The sequence below is a fragment of the Typopeltis vanoorti genome, chromosome 8, assembly GCF_054136105.1.
Source record: "Typopeltis vanoorti isolate ZY-2024b chromosome 8, IOZ_Tvanoo_1.0, whole genome shotgun sequence".
In the NCBI taxonomy this organism is placed as follows: domain Eukaryota; kingdom Metazoa; phylum Arthropoda; class Arachnida; order Uropygi; family Thelyphonidae; genus Typopeltis; species Typopeltis vanoorti.
Window position 1 is genome coordinate 56,716,907 of NC_143556.1, and position 17,838 is coordinate 56,734,744.

The 17,838-nt window shown below is 32.7% G+C and overlaps 1 protein-coding gene across 1 annotated transcript in view; it reads left to right on the plus strand.

Annotated features, from left to right (window-relative positions):
• LOC150104009 (GTPase-activating Rap/Ran-GAP domain-like protein 3) overlaps positions 1-8,826 on the plus strand; it is a 135,230-nt gene extending 126,404 nt beyond the window's left edge. Inside the window, exon 28 of the mRNA XM_090396376.1 lies at positions 187-8,826. Coding sequence (XP_090252502.1) covers positions 187-411 — 225 coding nt within the window. The 3' untranslated portion in view covers positions 412-8,826. The remainder of the gene's footprint in view (positions 1-186) is intronic.
• Positions 8,827-17,838: the final 9,012 nt, after the last annotated feature.

Genomic DNA, 17,838 nt, shown 5'->3' on the forward strand with positions numbered 1-17,838 from the left:
TATAATGAATATAATACAGTATAAAATAATATATTAGATATAATAATGAATAATGAATGAATAATACTGAATATATAAGATAATATATATGAATTTTTAAAAATACTTGATTTGCTAGAAGTACGCTTACAGAGTACTTCTCAAGGATGTAGGAATTGTATTTAAGAATGTGATTTTCCATCGCAGGCTGACGGGAGATCGAGTCGTAGTGCAGCATCGTCGCCAATTCCACAAATTCCCATCATTCTTCACCAGCAGATGGCAGCATCTCCAACGCGATCTCTTAATAGGGATCATATTCATTCTGCCAGCTCCGACTCAGGCATTGGAAAAAGTATCGGCTCATCACCTCCTCCAAGTCCTTTAATCATTATGGATTCTCGAGACGATTGCCCGTTCCACGACAAATGAGAAACTTTTTTAATGTTTAGTGTACCACTGTTTGACGGTTGTAAGGACATTCCATTTGCTGTCAACTAAAGTCTTTCCATGGCTGCCAAACGTAAATACAATCAAAACCAAAAATGGTGAAGGTAGTATTTGTTATGTCCGTGTTGCTGTTGATTCCGTATGATTGGTGTCGTACGTGTCACCAATGGCAGTACCAAAGCACAAATATATATGCACTTCTACAGCTAACTTATTATATAGTATTTCAAATATACATATTTGCAAATTTTGTATAAGCTCTTATACGTGTTTTCTATTTAAAAAAAAATCTAGTCAGAATTATGTCATACTATAACATCACGTGGCATTTTTTGTTTATTTTACCAATTAAATTTGGTAAAATAAATGCTTAAGCTTTATAACTAAATACTGCGCTTATTAATTCGCGTGATCATGTTAAATAAAATAAAACAAAATGATTTATATTTTTTATCCGTTGCAAGTGTTCTGCAATTCAGATTTAAGACTCCTTTTTCAAATCTGAAACAGCTTTTTGACTACCTTTTCAACATGCAAATTCCTTCAGCGATTGTATGTTACCCATTTTTTTTTAACTCTGTACTTGACTGATATCAAATTGCTTAAATGTGATAAGTGTGTCAGATAAATTATGGTGCTGGAATATATTTTAAAATATCTTTTAAGAAAATTATTTTTTTTTTTAGTTTTTCACTACAGCAATAATTTTATAATTTTTATTATAGAAAAATAATGAAAATAATAAAATTTTAATATCCAAAGAATAGTGAGGATAAAAGAAAATGAAGATCTTGCATACATTGTGAGATAAAATGGGTTTGTTCATAGAGTGAATCATAATTAACATAATAACTGGAATCACTTTTAATAACTGATTTTAATCGAGCGATATTGAAGTGTAATATGCTTCAACAATATAAATTTATAATAAGTGGCGAATAGTAGTTTGTTAGTTAACATTGAAATATCATCAAATTTCAACTGCTCTGGTGAGTGGCCATCTTCAGCCATTTTTTCTTCATAAGATTACAGTATGTAATTTAGGTGGTTCTAAAGGGAGAAATTTGCGATTAGAGTGGGGGAAAAAATGAGAAATGATACTAATTAAGACAAATATATATTCAGAACGCGTGAATTGCTAATTTTTCGTCATTATTTGATTAATCATCAAATATTACCTACAATAATTCTGAGTTGTTTTTTCATATAATTAACTTTACAACTTACTTTAGGTCAGTTTTATGACGTGTTATTATTTTAGAGTGGAAACCAGATTTTTATTTTATTCACAGATAACTCTTTGATGATATAAGTTTACCATCAAGGTATGAATAAATGCAAAAGAATAAATGAATAAATGAAGAAAAGTGAATAAATGCAAAATATAAAACTAATCATATGTGAAGTGTATCATGGATAAACTTGAACACTTATATATAAGAACTGGCTTAAAGGGGCGAAGCAAGAATGCTTTTCATCTTCCCCGTTATCTGTAGAGGACAGTGTAGGGATAAGGTGTTATTGAGCTATTAAAGCATTGATCATGGCAGGAGGGTAACAGCATTAGCCGAGCCTCAGTTAGAACTTCATTGGCTACAGCATTGCCATCCATTACCCTCCAAGAGTATTAATTACCACATCTCACGGTCGATTCCTCTTCTTCCACTTGAACACTGTTTCCTGTTTTTTTATGTATTTATTTTTCATAGCTATACCAAAAACGTTTATTTTTGCTTTTACTCTGCATTTTACTTACTTTTATATTTCAGATTTCTTCATATCTGTTTCGGAATGTTTTATTGATATTAAAGTTACATACTGATATGGTTTGAAAATCATCTAATATTCCTTTTCTTCGATATTTTCAGAAATGTTCAGAGTTTTTTTTTTTTTTTTTTTGACTCGAAATGCCCTTAGAGATTGAATGCATGTAATAGAAATCCTGCTAGAGAATGTAGGATATTTTTCAGGAATTCCATTGAGACAGTGAATATCCGATTAAGATACGAGTGTATTAAAATACAACCGCATCTAATTTTTAGTAATGTGCGATGTACGCATTGTTGTTCATCAGCAAAATGCTTGCATGTTTATTACTTATTTTAACTGTTATTCACCTATATTCGTTTTCGAAAGGTCTAAAATACTTCGAATATTCGAATGTCTTCTATTATAAACAGTAAAATTATTTACTATAAAGTGTAATTTAATGCTGTAAGCATACATACAAACGTATATGATGAGCCGGAGAAAAAAAAAAAAAAAAAAAGAAAAACGGTGTCCAGCTTTTTAGTTAAACCCTGTTATACAAGTCGCAAACTAAGGTCGATATCCACACAAATTATAAAAAGTGATTGGTGTTATATAATATTTAACAGTACATACACTTCGCTGCATGGGAGATATACACATTTGGCGATTTCAGTTTTAAGAGATAGAGATGATGTTAACAACACTTTGATCCTATAAATCCTTGTCGATCTTATAGTGTTATTATTATTAAAGATACTGAGGGAAAAAAAAAAAACAGCCGTAAGCTTAAGAAGGGATTATGAGATTATGATAACTCCATCAGTGGTAAGCTCATGTAGAAAATTACTGTAGGACTACCGAGAAATGTGATTGTTTAATCTCTGAAAGAGATATACTTCTTCCTGTATATTCCTATAATGCTATTTGTTGATGGCTTAGTTATAATAATTATATCCAAAGTAGAGAGTTTTATTATAGGAACATAAACTTGAATATTTTTCGTTTATGGTCTTTTTCTTCATCGTATTCCTTAGTTATTTGCAGTTTGGTGGAAAATACAGTATATTAAATATTATTCTTTAATTGTGGTCTGATTCTTCAATCCTCTTGAAGTATACCTCCTTTGCGATTACTTAGGAACATAGAATACAATAACTCATTGAGAAGTATGTTTGCTTGGTGACAAAATTCTGCATTAAATTTAAATTGGGATAGAGAGTTTTCTTGGGATTTGTGTGTGTGTGTGTGTGTGTGTGTGTGTGTGTGTGTGTGTGTGTGTGTGTGTGTGTGTGTGTGTGTGTGTGTGTGTGTGTGTGTGTGTGTGTGTGTGTGTGTGTGTGTGTGTGTGTGTGTGTGTGTGTGTGTAAGTCACCAGCTAAGTTTCGTATATCTGCATGCAATGTGCAACTAGACAGAGAGGTTAAAAAAAAAAAAAAAACGAGTTAGAAAAAATAGTTGTTATGAATTACTTCTGATTTTACTCCTTGTAAGTTTCAGTACCATCATTATTCAAAAATAATGGCGGACGAAAATAACAACTTTATCACTGTTAATATTTATTACTCGACTTTCTTTACATTCTTGTACAGTCTAGATCCGAATAATCATTATATGAATACATCATTCATTAACAAAGCGTTAAAACTGTTAATCATTAACAATTTTAGTGATTTATTCTATTCTCTTATAATGTCTAATTAATTATCACATTCGTTGCTGAGAATGTGGTTATTGTTGGTCTTTCACAAATTTTGCCTTTTTCGTGCTAGTACAAACAACACAGTGTTAATCCAAACACTGTTAACTCCTAAACGGTCATAAACGGTCATCCTCGGCCAAATTAAGAGCATTGACTTAACAGGCAAAATATCGTTGGACGTTGCATTTCCTTGAAATTATAGGAGACACATTTATGAATTCTTAATCCTCTTAACCACTGTTGAATTCGAATTACATGAGTTCTCAGAAATCAATAAAATAATTTCTTCCTCTTCCTATAGTACGTGACTAATAGAAATCCTGGGTGGTGACATAATAGCAGAAAGCGCTATTAGCCATGATGTACCTTACTGTAAAGAACAATTTGCCAAGAATTTTGTGAGCTAAAAAAAAACAATAAAAAATAAAAATTAAAATATATATATATATTCAAGTAAATGACGTGGAGGATTTTCTGTTACCATTCATCAGCAAAAGAGAGTCCAATGTTGAGAAGACCTCCAAATGTTAATTAACGTATTTATTTTAAAATAACCGCATGACATCTCACTTTCAAATTTTGGTCTCGCATTTATGCTTAATCTAACAGTACAGGCTGATAAATTAATCCAACTCCTTTTTCATTATTTTTTTTTACAATTTTATCAATAAATAAAATGAATATGTTAGAAAATGGGAGAAAATAACACCCTGCATTTATTCTTATTACCTGTGTGGATTTTTTTTTTTTTGGTGGGGGGGGGGGGGCATTTTAGATATTTATTAAAATGAAACAAATAGTGCGTTGATAATACGCCTTTTTAAAATATATTGTCGCGGATATTTTAATTTTTTTTTTTATTTATTTTATTTAGAGCATTCGATGATCACGGTGACATCGCATGTCACAGTGTGATCACGTGTTTCGTCTTCAAATGCGCAATTAAAAACTAAGTATATTTCCCCACATAGCAACTGAATACAGCTTCGAAAATTAGTTTTTTAGGACATTATAAAGTTTTATTTTATACGGTGTCTGCTTACACATTACTCACACAATTAATGGTGTGATACGCACACAATCGATATATATATATATATATTAGGGGAGCTCTTCTACCCCCCCCCCCCTGGCGCCTACGGCGCCCAACCTCCCCGAGTTCCGGGCTGGTAAGCTGGAGACAAAAAACGTGACATAAAAACGTTTCAAATTTCGGCTTATCTTTTTATATAGAGAGAGTAGATTATGTGTGTGTGTGTGTGTGTGTGTGTGTGTGTGTGTGTGTGTGTGTGTGTGTGTGTGTGTGTGTGTGTGTGTGTGTGTGTGTGTGTGTGTGTGTGTGTGTGTGTTATAATATGCAACAACCATCAGATTAGGTAATACAGTATACGGTGCCTATAAATATAAATACATTAATGATTTTAGAAATCCCAAAGATGTGTAAGCGGTACTCTCTTGGTTCTAACGTTTGGATATCAGAAGTCAGCTAGTTCACCTCTCAGCATCGTCGAGGTTGAAAGCATTCACACGCCGCATTAGATTACAAGCGATGGTCCTAATCTCAACTAGTATTATTGTGATCTATGGTTGATTCTGTTTAGTTCGAATTGAAGACGGGTTTACTCCAGGAGAAAATAACCGTACATGCTTTTCACTAAGATCGACTAACTATGAAACTCCCTGAAAAACGAAAACAAAAAAAAAAAAAAAAAGAAAGAAAGAGAAAAAAAGTTCACCCTATCAGTGAACAGCATGAAACTATCACAGTCTTTCTTCTACATTCTACGAGGTTACGCCAATGTATGGTGTCTATAATAAAGTAATTATATTCAGTAAAATAGTGTTTATTTTTATATATACAAATTAAGTGGCGTCACGGGTAATAGGAGTACAATGAATTTGTTGAAGCATCTTTTTTTTTTTTTTTAGTTTATCGCTTATTAATATTTTTCGATTTCTATTCTGTGTGAATATAAATAACTATATTGGAAGTTTTGTAATATGTAATGAATTCTATTGCGTCCGGTATGATTTCATAACATAAAAAAATAACTAATTTCATTTTGATTAAACTGCGATCATAAAAAAATAACTAATTTCATTTTGATTAAACTGTTCGATCATTTCATATAAAAATTGACTTGATATAAACAACGATTAATGTATATAAGCACTCTTGGCAATATGGAAATTGATATCATAATTCAAAAATAATAGAAATTATATTTTCCTAATTGAATCCACTGATCGTTGTAAGTAGAAATATGAGATGCGATGCCTTTAGTGTAGAAAAAGAATCCTATATACAGGATGGCCAGTCTATGAATGCCCATTAGATCATACTCCCCAATATTAACATAGGATATGATCATCTGATGATCATATCCTATGATCATATAAAATTAACCACATTAGAGTGGTTAATTTCATAGGAAAGATTCTTTATGGAAGTCTTATTAGACTTGTGTTATTATTATTACTTGCATTTTTCGTTGGTATCGAAAATCAGAATTTGGCCATCCTAGTCTAGTCTTAATATAGATTGTTACCAACAAGGAAGCAAATACTTATTCATCTTCAAGATGTACTTCATAGGATTTATGATCAAGTTGATAACCGTATGCGATCATATAACTGATCATCTACGCTGTGAACTAATTCCTATACCTTGATATATATATATATATATAATAAAAAACAAAAAACTGTAGTAGCATCTGTGATCAGTTGTTTCTTTTAATTAATGAAAAAATAAAATTACCTCATATTCTTCATAACATTGTTTAAATGTCATATGAAAATCCTAAAAATATTGCAAAATAACCAAAGCTTCTTCTATGCATTTTGTAAATACTGTATATACAAATTATATCTATGGTATATTTTAAAATTACGATAAGCCTGTTTAAAATGACTTGGCATTATAAAACTGCAAAGTTTGAATAACAAAATTAACAGTTAAATCTTATTATCATAGCTGATATGAAAGAAGTGTTTGCTATAAGGTATATCTGTATTACCTTGTTATGTTATGAACGCACAAGCCGATCAAAGTGAAAGAATTTCTTGTACAAAGGAAATAATCTTTAAAGCAATGAGAATGCGTGCAGTTCTTTAGGGTGATGTGTGTCTACAGATTCGTGTCTCCTGGTGATGACTCATCACAGTTATCCAGAATTTGGAATTCTTGTTGGATCCTCTGCATGTGGTCCATTTGGCACCAATACCTTGCAGTAGTCTCACTGTTGTCTTTCTCTTTTCGAATATACATTTCTTCCTGATTCTTTTTTTTTATAAATAGTAAGATAAAGTTATTGTCAGGTCTCCTAAGCTGCCTTAGAATTCATGACTTAATTTCTTAAAAAAAAAATTTTGGACAATTCCGATACAAAAAAGTTGTTTAGATATATGATACTCTTGTACTATAGATAGATCTACGAGAGAAAGATATATAAGAATATTATTGGCGTGTAAGTGCATTCTTTTAGTGCAGTAAGTGTGGCAAATCATTAAATGAAAATAATTATATAATTTTATTAAATAATTTTGTTCAGATTTTCCAAATGTGATGTTCTAGCTTTGCAATAAACGAAATTGTCAAGAATATCGATATAAATAAACAAAATTGTGAAGAATTTCGATATATATATATATATATATATCATTTTAATCTTATATTTATCAATTAGCGAACTAAAAAGTGTTATCACCACAATATTTTTCAATTAGCGAACTAAGAATTGTTTTATCACCACAATTTCAACGACTTATTTAGATTAATACTTGTAAATATACTATCATACAAGAGGTGTATAGAATACTCTCATAGTGTTCTGAACATTGCTTGTGTGATACTATATATTTATAAAAATATTCTAAAATTATTTTTAACTTTACATAATTTTGTTAATTAATTTTTTGTTGTTTTTAGAATATTCAGTTTACGATATTATTTGTAATGTTTATAATTATTTTTTGTGTTTTATAATTTTCGTTTAAATTGCTAATGGACATTTTGTTGGCCTTGGAAGTTTGTGTCAATTCAAGTAGATTAATTTAAAAATGCATGTGTGGGTGAAGGTCATAAATATAAAAGCAGCGTTTACTTGACATCTTTTAATTGAAACACTCGATCATTATTTTTTTCTTTTTGATTAAATGATGGTTAAACTATTCATTGATGGGCACTATACTATTCTACACAAGGAATAGCTGATTGGTCAGTAAATACTTTCTCTGTCATTTTATTTAATACTCATTTATCATATGTAAAAGTGGAATAAAATACACGCATTTTTATTAAAAATGCACGGTAAATGCTTTATATCTCAGTTAAAATATATTCTGAAGATATATAAGCAATGAAATGTCCACAATCAGAATATATAAAACAAAATGCATTATAAAACTTAATGTTTCATGTGTGTTACTTTTATCTGCTATAATTTAAAACAGATCTAATGCATGTAATATGCCGTAATGATGTTTTCTGCTTCAACTTCAAATTTGTGATGCTTGCTTTTAAAATTCAGTGTCTAATTCTAGTTTTACAACCAAAATAAGGACGGATCGTGTCCTTGAACCAAATATTATATTGTTCAAATTTGTTATATTTTTATGTGCTTTATATGATATGAGTTTACCTTCAATACGTCATATCCGGTTGTAACCATGTGATTCCTGTGTATAAACTCTACTAACCGCCTGCGATTTCATGTGTACCATAACGAAAAGTGATTAATGTTTTCTGAAACTTGTAACTCTAGCAAAGCATTTATAATACTTAAAACTGTTGTACAATGTTATTCATAAACAGAACGTTTTTTTCATAAGTACTCTTTTTTTATCTCTGTACTTTGACTGTAGACATTCAGAGAAACTATTCCTTGAATGTAAATATCCTCTTTCGTGTACTATTTTCATATTAAAATTGTTTGTTACATGTATTGTGTCGTCTTGTTTCATTTGGATTGATTATTTATACGAGATCTATTCAAAAATTAGTCTTTTTTTTTTTTATTAATATTTGATATTAGCCAAGAGCTCATTATTATGACAATGCAAAACATGACTGGGTAGTTTTAGACAAGTCAGGACACGTACTAACAAAGTCCTTGAGTGGTTCGCTGATTTACAGAAAGCAAGAATATCCAATGAAAAGGAATATGCGCTCTAAACGACCAGTCAACTTCAAGGAATGACAAAATGTGGAAAATATGCAGTTAAATCGAAATCATCCATGTCTAATTGTTTCTGATACATTTGAACTACATTCATTTCGTGTGCTTGCGAAATCTTAGTATGATAAACGTATGTTTTAAAAAAAAAAATCCATATAATCAGCGGTAGTATAGTGATCAAATGCTCCTCCTATTGTAATGACTGATGGAATTTCACCATTTTTTTTTTTTTTAATCAGTTTTGTCTGGCAGATTTCATGCAGCTTAAACTGCCATATGAAGGAGTTAATAACATTATCTCATGAGTCATGTGTTTCTACTTATAACACAGTGAACGATTCAAATTTAAACCAATACGATGTGTCTTAAGAAGCTGGTTTCCTCTTAAGTATAATCTTTATTTGTTAATTGCTACACCATAAATAAATGCAGCTTCATCGTGCCACAGGGCAACAAAGCAACATGGAAAGAAAGCGAGTCAAAGCAGGAATTCAGAGTTATTGATCACCACTCTAAATCTACAAGGAGTCTCTTGTTGCCATGCAACAGAACTACTATTTGCATCCACTTCATTCCATATGAAGCCTCTTACTAACCAGTAAGAATGAAAGGTATGCCCAGGGTTTCTGTTCCAAGAACTTCATAAGAGCCTACCGCCACTCGTACTTAAATTCGGCGGTGAATGTCAGCCCGTTTGTTTATAGAATGAATGCGATCAAGGTTTCAAGAAATTCATCTTTCTGCCCAGTCAGCGTTCACTTTGCGTGTTCCGATTTTCAATCAGAGAAGCAAACAAGGTCACGCAAGAAATTTACCTTATTGTGATCGACAGTATTGAAGAATAAGGGTTCTTTTTTTACTACGGCTGTCAAGCCTAACTACCTAACTGATAGGCAACAGTTTCTGCTGTAAATCGTAAAATGTCAAATCATATCCCGGCATGCAGTACTCCTAATATTTCATCCCGTTAGTCATGGAAATTATAAAGAGGAATAAAAAAAAAAAAATTATAAATATAGAGATGAAAAAAGGTTTACACCAGTCTAAACCTTTACACAAAATACATTCTTTGTACTTTATAATGTTTGTCATAATGGAAATCATTTCAGAAGAGAAACTTCAGTAAAAAATAATAAATAAATAAATACAATATCTGAAAACACTCTCCTTTGTGCTCGTCATTCTATCAAAATTGTATGCAGCAACAGGAACATTGAGTCTAGTACCCATTGGGAGATGAGATAAGATAAATAATGTGCACGTACTACACAAACTATCAGGGAATTTCAATGTGTTAAGAAAGTAATGTTTGGTAAAAATAGTCTAAAGCATTCGTGTGATCCAATCGGTATACACTCACATGTGAAGTCTGCATTCTGCTAATTGTTCGCTCTACTAGCTACTGTTCTAAGATGACAGGAGTACAACTAGATGAGGTCTTATGCTGCTCTTTGATATGATCAGATTCCGATATTCTCCTTTGCGTACGCGTCGCGTTTCACGATTCTTTTGATCTATCATTTGCCCTCTCACATTACAAGTTACCACTTTGATCACAAGTCCGAAATTGAATGGATATTTTCTGGCTTTTCAACCGTTGTCAAATCACTTTACACACTTTCGTAGGTATACCCTGGAGAGGAGTTCGGTGATACCTGTCTCGATGACAGTTCCTGTTATCAATACGTATGTCTCAAGGAATCTTCAACCATAACACTCTTCCAAGGAAAAAGTTGGATTCAGATGAAATTCATTTTAGTGGTTTTGGGAAACGAAAATTTTATTTTTTGCAAAATAACGTGAAACAATGAGCTCCGTTTATAGATTTAAAACAGTACATGAAAAAAAAAAAAAAAAAGGTTCGAGGAAAAGAACGTTCCAAAGATAAAAAATAAAAGTTGGAAATGAGTTGTGGCGTATATATCTTATTTCCAACTTTTCATTTTTAATTGTATATATGGAAGAATGTTAACAGAGAAGCAAAGCATGTTGATTGTTTATAGTGTATAGTACGTGAATTACCTTATAAAGCAACATTAAAACATATATCGAAATAGAAAATATAAGTTACCTTTCCTTATTGTTTTATGCAGGTGGCGACATTACTCTTGACAACTATAAAGCAACTGTAATAAAATGTAATAAAATTATTCAGAAATACAAAATAATAAAATTAATAAAATACAGGGAAAATGAAATTAAAAGAGAGGAAAAAAAAAACACACAATTTCAATTAAACTTTCATTAACGAATTCAGTGAACTGCAAGGCTGGTGACACAATAAAAACAAACTGGCCAAACGCATTTTTATTTACATTTCAGAACTAGCAACGAAACATTTTTGATTAATAATGCAAAGTATTCATAGGAGAGTTTGAAGAAAATCTCGATGAGTTTTCTTCAAATTCATAGAACCGCAACAAAAATGAAGACGCGTATCAAAAGGAAACTCGGAAATGTTATTAATATTTCAGGAATGTATATGCAGAAGAAATCGAAGTCGCCACGTTATACTTTGTTATACACGGCATCAGCTTAAAAAAAAAAAAAGAAAATAGGCCGTGGAAAGGAATTATAACAACATCCTGAAGTTCTTATTCAGAACATGAAGAATTCCGAGTTGCAATATATATATAGCATAGTCAAAGAAATCAACAAAAAAAAAACCAACTCATAAACTTCGAATATCTCGGTGTTTATTTTTGACGAATGCTCAGATTTGATTAAAATGTCTCCATGTAAACTTTCATTGCAAAAAAAAAAAAAAAGGAATAGATGGATTTCACCTCTCAGTATAAAACCATTGCGATGCTTATTTGAGGCTTGAAAAAGTTCCGTCTTTGGCGTCTAGAGCAGGGTTTCTGGACTATGCAAAAATAAATTAATATATATATGATTATTAATGTATATTATAATGTTTATTAATATATTTATACATTAATGGCATCAGGCAGGGTCTAATATCAGATGTGCAATTCTTTGCGGATGATGCGAAGATAGGCAGGGCAATCAGAGAAGCTACTGATATCCCAGCACTTACAAAATGATTTGAATATGGTGGAAATTTGGGCAAACAAAAATGGCTATCAGTTTAATGTTACTAAATGTAAAGTTATGCACCTTGGCGTGCTGAGATTTCCAGCTGCATATTATATTAGCGGGGTTATGCTATAAGAAACTGAGACGGCAAGGGATCTTGAGGTATTAGTGGATAGGAATTTGAAGTTCAAAGGTCACATAGCAAAAGTTGCAAATACAACTCAGAGAATAATTGCCATGTTGAAGCGAACCTTGACATGTAAGGATAAGGAAGTGATTTTGCCTCTTTATAAGGCTTTCATAAGACCACACCTGGATTATTGTGCCAGATTTGGTGTCCCGGATTCCAAGGGGATAAAGAAGCTGGAAAGGGTGCAAAGAAGAGTTACAAAGATTATATCTAGATTATGGGATTTAAATTATGAGGACAAATTGCGAGTATGTCGATTGCAAACTCTGGTTAACAGGAGAAAGAGAGGGGAGGGGGGGAATATTATACAGGTCTCTAAACTTTTCAATGAGCGTTATAAGATATCGGCTGATGAAATTTTTCCTTATATGGAAGGCGGGGAGAGAACACGGAGGAGAAGACATTCGTTGAAGTTAAGTTTGTTCTCAGTCAAGAAAGAGCTAGGTTTTTCACTCAGAGAGCAGTGAGTGAGTGCAATAGTTTGCCTTTAGGGGATACTGATTGCATCTAGTGTGAATGAATTTAAGAGAAGATATAACAACTGGTTTGGGCGATTTATAGCCTCCCTCGATGAGTCCTTGATTCCCTGCAGGTCTGAAATGATAATAATAATAATAATAATAATAATAATAATAATAATAATAATAATAATAATAATAATAATAATAATAATAATAATATATTAAACATTAAATTGATAAAAATTTAGATAAACATTTCTATAAAAAACATCTTTAGCTCACCCAATGTATAGACCAGCGTTTCCCAGATATTTCCTACGACGGAACACTTCACAAATCCTGAAATTTTCACGGAACAACATCCTTCAATAAGAGATTTCTTAACGCCAAAATTAAACAAAGTCCCTTGTCTCTTATTCATGTTAAAATTGAAATCTGCAGGACTATTACTTTTAAAAAATCATGGCACTACGGTTTCGAAACAAGCACTTTCATCCTACAATACGAACTTGCCAAGAAAGTATTCAGTATTACTAGATTTGAGAACCGGATACAGACTGCCTTGATCTTCAATTTCGGTGGAAAAAGTTTTCTTTATACTTCCTTTGCTGATTGGTCACTAACATTTGCAACACAGAAGTTATTTCGTTCAGTTTTGAGAACAGAGGATACGCCGCCCATTGTTGTAATTGGCTTGCAGGCAATTTTTATGACCGGTCATAAACAGCGGTATTCCCTTTCCCGAATTACTTCCATGTTTAAAAATACACGGCTTGGTCACTGACATCACGGAACACTTATTCACTTTCCGCGAAACTAGTGTTCCGCGGTACATAATTTGGGAAACCTAGAGTATGCTAGAGATACATCATGCGATGAGATCCGAAATGTAATGATGCACAGTGACCGTGTTGCATTAGCAGCTTTTTTTATTTGAAAGGTAAAAAAATATTTGAAGTTTTGGACAATAGAACATTCTCACCATTTTTATGGGGAAAAAAAAATGTTGAAGGCGATTTATGCAGGTAGCCCTTCCATGTGATATTTTCATCTGATCTATTGCCTCTTGGACAAAACAGTAAATTCGTAAATTTCAGTTGGTATCGGCATATGCGCTGTAGAGGAGTTATTTCCTGTGACAATTTCCCCTGCCAATATACCCAATGTTGAAGGCAAAACGTACGTCACACCATACACGTAGCAAATGTTGTGCACTAGTTTGGCTATTGTGTAATGTCACATCGTTAATCAGAAGTGCAGACATTTCTAGACCCTTGCTCCCAACTTTTTTTTAAAATTTATTTTCATCGAGATTATGAAAGAGAATTTATTCTAACAAACATTGCTAATCGCAGAAGTCAATCTTCTTTGGCGCTGCTAATCGCAGCGCCAAAGCAGATTGACTGTTCGTTATTTCATGTGATTGGAAGAACAAAATGGAGAACATACCGAAATATATGTAATCTGCAAAAGTGACTTAAGCACCAGTTCTAACAAAGTTGTTCATTTTATTATTATTTTGCTCCTAGAGTGCTTGCTTATCTTTTTTTTTTAATCTTAATTCTTTGGACTATACGAGGGTGGTCTAGAAATGTCTGCACTTCTGATTAACGTATAATAATGGAAATGTCTGCACTTCTGATTGCCGATAGTGTCACCATAGATGGCGACACTATCGGCAAGATTTTTTTTTCTAAGTTGGTACATCTGTCATAAGCATCCATGTGAAATTGCAAGTCATACTATCAAGTAGTTTGTTTAAAACTACATAAAACTACTTGATATATGTAGTTTGTATAAAACTACATATATTATGTATAAAACTACTAATTGCAAATGAAAAAGCTTTGCTTCAGCTGTTTGAAGCAAAATAGTTGTCTGAATTCCTTGAAATGGATAAAATTGAGTATCGTGCGGTTATAAAATTCTTTGTAAAAGAAGGTTTAACGCCAAAAGAAATTCATTCGAAGTTCATAAAAGTTCATGGGCACTCTTCTCCTTCGTTTTCGATAATTAAGAAATCGGCTGCCAAGTTTAAATGTGGCCGTACCAGCTTTGAAGTTGATCCACGTGAAGGAAGTCCAAAAAGTGTAACAACGCCAGAAATCATTGATCAAGTGCACGATATGGCACTGGATGACTGGCGAGTCAAAGTGCGTGAAATTGCTGAAACTATAGGCATTTCAAAAGAACGTGTAGGATATATTTTGCATGAAGAATTGCAAATGAAAAAGCTTTGCGCAAGTTGAGTGCCGCGCTTGCTCACAGCAGATCAAAAACGCACTCGCATGAAAATCTCTAAACAGTGCTTGGAGCGTTTTAACAAGAATAAAACTAATTTTGTGCGTTGATTTATTACTATGGATAAGACTTGGATTCACCATTACACACCAGAATCCAAACAGCAGTCAAAACAGTGGACAGAAGCCGGTTGTTCAGCGCCAAAGAAGACAAACTCGGTTCCATCAACAGGAAAGGTCGTAGCATCGGTGTTTCAGGATGCTAAAGGCATTTTGTTCATTAATTATCTTGAAAAGGGTAAAACAATAACCGGGGAATATTATTCCGATATTTTAACCAGACTAGACGAAAGAAATCGTGAGAAAAGACCCTGTTTACAGAAGAAAAAAATCATCTTTCATCGAAATCAATTTCATCATGTACCTGTCCACAAAGGCGTTTTGGTAATGGGAAAATTAAGGGATCTGCACTATGAATTGTTGAAACATCCACCCTATTCCCGAGATTTGACTCTCTCTGACTTCTCTCTCTCTTCCCAAAAACTAAAACTCTTCATTGCTGGTCAGCGTTTTTCTTCGAATTGCAGCTGTAGAGGGATATTTTGCAGATCTTACTGAGAACCACTACAGGGATGGGATAATGGCGCTGGAGCATCGCTGAAATAAATGTATTAGTCTTAAGGGAGATTATGTTGAAAAATAAAAATAATTTTGAAATTATAAATTCGTTTTTTCATTGTTAGGCCGAAACCCTTCAGATCACCCTCGTATTATGTTTAGAGATAAGTGAAGACTGCCATTTGGATATTAAACTATGTGAATATAAAGAAAATATAAGATAATTATTTGATTTCATTTCTAGACCTCACCCGACGGAACTAACCTCATGTTGAATTGCTTGAATTTCTTAGTAGTTTTAAAATGTCCAGATATATTTTTTTCAATAAAGCTTGATTATCAGCCAATAGAATGTTTATAAGAAGAGAAATGATGTGAAAACTGGATGTCTGAAGAGAAACGAGCAACTTAGTTGTCTTGATTTTGAATGAGAAGAAATTTTATATGAGAAGAAAGCTTGTCTATGAAGGCAGGGAAGAGTTAAAATCAGTCGTTTTTTTTCACCAGCTTAGACACATCTGATGAATTCCATTACTAGTCTTGTCGAATGTTGATAAATTGACAAGTTTAATGTTTCTCCAAATCAAATAAGCTTAAAATTCTTCTAGTTTGAATTAATGTCACTAACAGCATATCCGCCGATTGCTACTGCAGCTCACTTTCGTGTGTGTGTGTGTGTGTGTGTGTGTGTGTGTGTGTCATTTCCGTCATTTCTTCTCCTCCCCCGCATATATTTATTATGCTTTTTTATCTTTTATTTCTATATATTTCATATTTATGTAATCGTTTTGATTTGCATTTCACGGCAAATGCCCCTTTATAAGTTCGATAACATTACGATAAATTGCTGGTGTCATTTAAATATCTATATGTGTAGTTATCCTTAGAATAGAAGTACGTATATTTGAGGACAGTAATTTCATATGTTGCTCAATTGAACGATACTACTGGCTTAGTAACATCAAGATTGAGCAATCGTTTGATTACGTCACCACCCCGCCATATGAAAATGAGTTTTTTTTTGGCATTATTTTGAGAAAAGGACAATGACAGAGATGGGAGAGAGTTAACAGCCTTTACGATGCTGTGTGAGTTCCAGCATGGGGGTTGTTTTGTGTTGTATTTCAAGTCGTAGCATTTGTTGTGTACTTGATGTGAAGAATGGATGTAGCCTTGTGAAGATTTATTTCAAGGTAGGGATTGAATGGCTGAGGTAGGATATGCGACTCGTTTGATTTCCTTGTTATTGCTGTAAAAATAGTAGAACAAGATTTTGTTGTAATTCGCCATAGAACTGTGAAATGCCCTATAGTCATCTTTGGAAGAACGTAGACCATCCAGTACACCGATCACAATGATTATACTGCTTTATGGGCGTTCCTGCCCGCTAACGCAGAGGTGTTGACCAGCTTCCCCTTATCCAGTCCCACTCATGGAACTATTATCGCCATCTATATTTAAAGAGGTCTTAAGTAACTGACAATTAAATGGGCGAATGATTGTTAACTGTATACCAGAGTAGTCCTATACGCACTGTTCTACTTCTGGCTAGAATAGTTTTTCTTTGTAATTCTCCAGAGTGCAGTTAATGGCATTTTAGTGTAACTCTGGGCTTATTATTATTTTTTTATGTGGTTCCCACGACGAAATTTCTTTTTTTCCGATTTTTTTTCCGATTTTTTTTTTTTTTTGTAAACCTACAGTACATTCGTCCTTAAGATAAGGCTAAGATAATCGAGAAATCTCTGCTTCTAGAGACTAAACACCGGACAGTTTTTCAAACTACTTCACATCACGCCTTCAGTAAGCAACGAAATCCATCTATCAACTAATGATCTTTGCAAAAGAGAGAAAACACTATCTGTTCTTCCAAAAAGAACTGCAGGAATTCATGTTTGTAAAATTAAGCTTAATTTATAATTATGAATCTTTTTATAATTGCTTCTAGACGTTAGTTAATTTTATAAGTTTCGTAACCGCGTATGTTTTCGACACTTGAGAAGTGCCCGATGAGAAATTGATATTTATGTTTAGACAATGTAAAGTATTTGCGATTAATGTACTTACAGATATCTGATAACTATAATAATTTCAATGTTCTTTATTCTAATTTACAATTGTTAAGAATATTTGTTGTTTCTGCTTTCGCTAACCACAACTATGTATCAGCCATTACTGACTTCTCGCTTGCTTTTTAGTTGAACAAGTGCGCATGCTCAGCGTGGAGGTT